This window comes from Ascidia mentula, chromosome 6 (genome assembly GCF_947561715.1).
Source record: "Ascidia mentula chromosome 6, kaAscMent1.1, whole genome shotgun sequence".
NCBI lineage: Eukaryota > Metazoa > Chordata > Ascidiacea > Phlebobranchia > Ascidiidae > Ascidia > Ascidia mentula.
In genome coordinates this window covers 4,354,961-4,360,295 of record NC_138571.1, presented here as the reverse complement: position 1 = coordinate 4,360,295, position 5,335 = coordinate 4,354,961, and the positions used below count along the sequence as shown (strand labels likewise).

General features: G+C 35.8%; 1 protein-coding gene across 1 annotated transcript; it reads right to left on the bottom strand.

Moving 5' to 3' along the window:
- On the bottom strand, positions 1-1,304 carry LOC145905756 (uncharacterized). The gene has a single exon (XM_082993037.1). The coding sequence runs from the start codon at positions 1,191-1,193 to the stop codon at positions 225-227; it is 969 nt and encodes a 322-aa protein (XP_082849163.1). The 5' UTR covers positions 1,194-1,304; the 3' UTR covers positions 1-224.
- Positions 1,305-5,335: the final 4,031 nt, after the last annotated feature.

The window sequence follows — 5,335 nt, the reverse complement described above, 5'->3', positions numbered from 1 at the left end:
AAAAATATACTTTCGTTTCAATCAGAGAAAATAAATTTTAGTGTGTGGTAAACTTTATCGTATTTTCTTACATATAGTGTGGGTAAGAAAGTGTGTCTTCTGGTGTTCAACAAGACTAAAGAACGGAACACACAGTACAATCGTATGGTTTCTCTCCAGTAAGAGTTCGAAGGCGAACACGTATTCCGCTTGAATCGCTAAAAGCCTTACCACATTCGTCACACTTATTTGTTTTCTTTTCCAGTATGTGTTCGAATGTGAACAGTTCTAGCGCTTGAAGAGGTGAACGTTTTTTCACATATGTCACACCGGTAAGGTTTCTCTCCAGTGTGGACTCTGAAATGTTGGTCTCGTCTGGATTTCTGTATGAAAGCTTTATCACAGATGTGACACTTGAACGGTTTGTCTCCAGCATGAATTCGTTCGTGTGTCGTTCGATGGCTTGATCTACTGAAAGCTTTATTACATATGCTACACTTGTATGGTTTTTCTCCAGTGTGAATTCGTTTGTGCATTCTTGCGTGCCTAACGTCTCTGAAGGATTTTTCGCAAATATCACATTTATAAGGTTTTTCTCCAGTGTGGATTCTTGTATGCACGAGTAGACTGACTTTCAGGCTGAATTCTTTGTTACATTTGCTGCACTTGTAAGGTTTTTCTCCGGTGTGAGTTCGTATATGTTCGGAGAGATGGTATGGTCGCCGAAAATCTTTTTCACATATATTACATTTAAACGGTTTCTCTGCAGTATGAGTTCTTTTGTGAATTTTGACTTTTGACGCAGTTAAAAAGCTCTTTTCGCAAATGTCACATCTGTAATTTTTCACACCAGTATGAGTTAGAACGTGGGTGTTTAAATGATCTTTGCGATTGAAATTTTTCGAACAGACCGTGCACTTAAAAGGTTTATCTCCAGTATGAGTTTGAATGTGTTTGTTCAGATTGCCTTTCTGACTAAATTCTTTGCAACAAAATGAGCACTTAAAAGATTTCTCTCCAGTATGAATCCGAATATGTATTTTTAAGTTGCTCTTTACGTTGAATGCTTTCAAACAAATTATGCACTTGAAAGGTTTTTCTCCAGTATGAGTCCGAATGTGTGCCTTCAAGCTGCTATTTCCAGTAAATGATTTCAAACAAAATGAGCACTTGAAAGTTTTCTGTTCCACGTTTTTCCGTATTCGTGCTTTCATGTTGCTTTTCTTTACGTTTCAGTGTAGGCCTAGATGTGTTCTTTACTGAGCATCAATATTAATCCGACGTTTCCAAACTTAACTTAGCAGGTTTCTGATACATTTTACTGTCTTTGTTCTTAACCCTCTTTGGACAGAATTGTAAAAAAAATTCCATAGCAAATTATTCAATGAAGGACTAAAAAATCTGCTTAATAACAATTATTTATTTTGAGGGCCAAATTTAAAAAAAAATATGTGATGACAATATTTTTGACCAAATTATATTTTGCTCAGCCCATTATAAATGTCAAACCAATTGACTCCCCCCATGAATAGTCTTAATTTAGGTTGATTTTGGACATGCCCTGCATTCCATTGTGTTTTTTGTTCAATCTGATAACAGCTGGTACAGCTTTTTTGCATCTCTTTATAAATGTTAATGTTTTAACTAGGAGTTTATGCAATGGATTTGTGATGGCATAATCATTTAGTAATACCCAAACCAGCAAAATACTTCATATTTGATCAACTTACCAAATCCAATAACATAAACATAGAAACAATTTAACTAAGCTCTGTACATCATACAGCGAGGTAAATTTTCCATTAAGTCATTATCATTTTTACCATTATCACCCCTCATAGACCTTTCACAGTATTTGTTACCATCAAATAACCTTACATTTACTAGAAATGAAGGAAAATCTTCACAATTCCAAAGCGAAATCACTATTTTAATTTATATATTCATTGCAAAATGTAACCCAATGGACTGAGTCAAGAAATTGTCATGTTTACAAAAAATACCATAAAAGCATAGCTGTCCAAAAATCGTTGATATGAACTTTAATTCATCTATAAGCCAACATCCATGAACTTACTAACTTACAAGTATAGCCTTCAAATCACAACCGCAAACCGATTAACGGCTATTTTTCAAAACACTGCTTTTGAAAACTACCGCCTTTCCCAGTAATGGATTTTACCATAACAGTGTTTCCAAATGCAAAATTATCGTTCTAAGAAACGTAACGAATCAGAGATTGTTAACCAGCGTTGAATTAGGATATGTGTTTTTCGCATGTATCACCATCAACAAGACATCATGCCATGTCACTCCTATTCCACAAACCCTAAAATTCTGAGTACTTGGAATTGCTAAACTAAAATAACGGCTCATTTGATGCACAAACATTACTTCGATCAACTGCCAATTTTCTTTAATATGGATTTCAATAAACGATCATTGATCCAAGATGCGCTGCTGTATCATGAACCCAAAATTTGAAATGCAATACCACTAACTGTTAAAATCTCGGAAGTAATGCATTTAAAAAACGCTACTAAGCAATCATCACCTTGCATTACAACTAACAAAAAGATGTAAAGTTAGTAAACACAACTTTGTCACACAAAATGTCACTTCTCTGCCTTCTTTCACACAGCTCCATGCGCAAACTGTGCTACTAGCCTAGAACAACGAACTAACAAAAATTCTGTACATATACCTCGAACCTATAGCTGATCCTGTAACGATCAACTATAGCTATCATCAAAACCAAAATAATAAGGTGTTCCGCATATTGATGTCGGACAGATGAGACTGTCGTGTTGTGCTTTCTCATACACTGGTGTAACACCGCATAAATAAACTCTCAAACCTCTTGTGTGCTCGTAACGCAATCTGTTGCTCGGCTAATTTTGTTCACTCAGTTCCGTGCACAACTTTCACATAGTTCCGTGATCGGTTGCAGTCTTGTGATGTTTACCCGTGTCCACACTCACGCTTTGCGCTGCAGATTCTTGGTTTGTTTTATTGCCTCGTTTTATTGTTTGCTTTTGTTCACAGAAAGTACAACTAGACAAAGATAATCAAAGTTGTTCTTGGTAATGTTGTTGATTAATGCAATATTTATAGGTATTTTTTGACATCTGCTTCATTCTCATGATTAACACAATACACCACAACCGACATTTCAGAAGTAAACAGCATTATTCTCACGTTTTTCAATGGTATACAAAACAAAGCACCAAGCGTGATTACTAGCAGCGAAAATAAGGCGACTGAGGACGCCGTTTTTTCTTTCTGCCACCGCGCCAGTTAGCCAGCACGCCAGCCCAAAGTTACTCTTTACCTATGAGGAAGTCAGTGCGCGTGCACGCTATGCTCGCGACAGTTGCCCTGTTTACATGGACGTCTGAAGCGGGTTCGCGGCACGCTTCTTACCTGGTTCCAGTCATTATCGGAAAAAGCGTTACGCATCACAGCCCAAGCTAGTTTGGAAGTGGTTTCGGCAGTCTATGGGGGTGAGTTCGGAAGCTACTTGAGCAAACTAGCTGTTTTTGTCTATTAGCTGATCGAAAAATGTGGCGACAAAGTCAAGTTTGGTTAGATTTTGGTCACGAATTTGAGTTAAATATAAGCAAAAATGGGCTGCGACTTGAACATTAGGAATGAATCACCTGAAGACAATAAACTGCAAAAGAATGCTGATGCTATGATATAAAGACTATTTTTACGAAGTGTGTGTTGTTGCTATGTTTTTGTGTTTCACAATTAACTTCTTACCTCCAGCACACATACAAAACAATTCAATTACCGTTTTCTGGAATTGTGGTTTTTATTAACTATCATGTATGTCCAAAAACCAGCAAAAAGCAGTAAATAAAAAGTATGAAACAAATCTCTGGGTGATAAATTGCAGTAAAACAACACAACCAGCTTTTAATTACATATAGCACAGACATATAGGAACGCACAAGTAATGTACTTTTGATCATTGAATAAGTTGGGTCTGATTCACGCATAAATTAGGTTTGTTTTCCTCACATACTTTGTTTATTCTGAAATTAAGAAATGATCTGATATAAAACAGAAGCAAATGTTTAACTACAGATCTGGAAAGGTGCAGTCATTCCAAGCAAATATTTTCCTTTGCCAACGAAAAGGTTGACTGGTTTAGCAAATAAACTAGGTAAATTAGTGGCGAAACGTTAAATTTTGTAATAATGTTGTAATTGCAAATTGTACATTAACAAAAAAAATCATCATAACAATAAGCATTTGAGTGACTGATTGAAATGTACCCGGAAGCGTAATAAATATTCTGTAAGTTAATCAGTGTTTTTTCAATGAGTCTTAAAGTTGTGCTCGTGAACTCTATTTGCTGCTGTCACAACAAAAATGTTAACATGGAAGACATTTGGAAAAAAACGTCAAAAATAGAAAAATGTGAACAAGCGTCCATAAAATGTACATAACTAAAGCTGTTGTGCTAAATGAGTAACAAATATACATAAGTTTTGTTGGCGAAAAAACGTCGCCTTGATTTGTTACCACGAAATACAAAACAACAACTGTATGCATGAGGTGGTGCTCACTGAGTGTGAAGAGTTAATATTTTCCTGTCCAGCAAAGCTGCAGTGTTTGTGACCAACAAGACTCGAAATCATTTGAATATCGCGTAGGGAAATGTGTGAACGAACGACGAGTAAGCGTAAAAGTGTGATGGGTAATAAGCATGTAGAGGAATATACAGAAATTCAATGTTTGGAGGTAAAATACCTTTGTTCAAGGCAAGAAAGAATTACCTCAACAAATATTTGCCACATACGACACTGCAACAAACAGAGACAAAAATAAATGGTGAAATTAACAGATTGAAATATTTTTTAAATGCAAGATTTCTTAATCAGTGACGAACCATACTAACATATAGGATGCAAATTATCAGAAAAATTACGTTGACGAAGTTTGAAGAATGAATTCCTACAAGTGCACATTATGTTCTAAAGCATACACCAGGAAAAGCCATCTCAGCAAACACGTTCAAACTCATACTAGAGAGAAACCATTCAGATGCGATATTTGTGATAATGCTTTCAATAGATTAAACTCTCGAAAGAGACACGTTCGAATTCACGCCAAGAGGAAAACCTTTCAAATGCGAATTTTGGAAAACAATTTCAAAACTCGCTAAAATTTAAAAATCCAGCGACGAATTCATATCAGGAAGAAACCATTTAAATGCAAGATTTGTAATAAAGCTTTAACGACTACATGTGATTGAACAGGACACTTTCCAACTCACGCTGGAGGAAAAACCATTCAAGTGTTACATCTATCATAAAGCTTTCTGCAGTTTAAAGTCTTATGCAAA

Bases quoted from the DNA above. Each gene is read 5' to 3' on its own strand.
- LOC145905756 (XM_082993037.1), bottom strand. From the start codon at position 1,193: ATGAAAGCACGAATACGGAAAAACGTGGAACAGAAAACTTTCAAGTGC.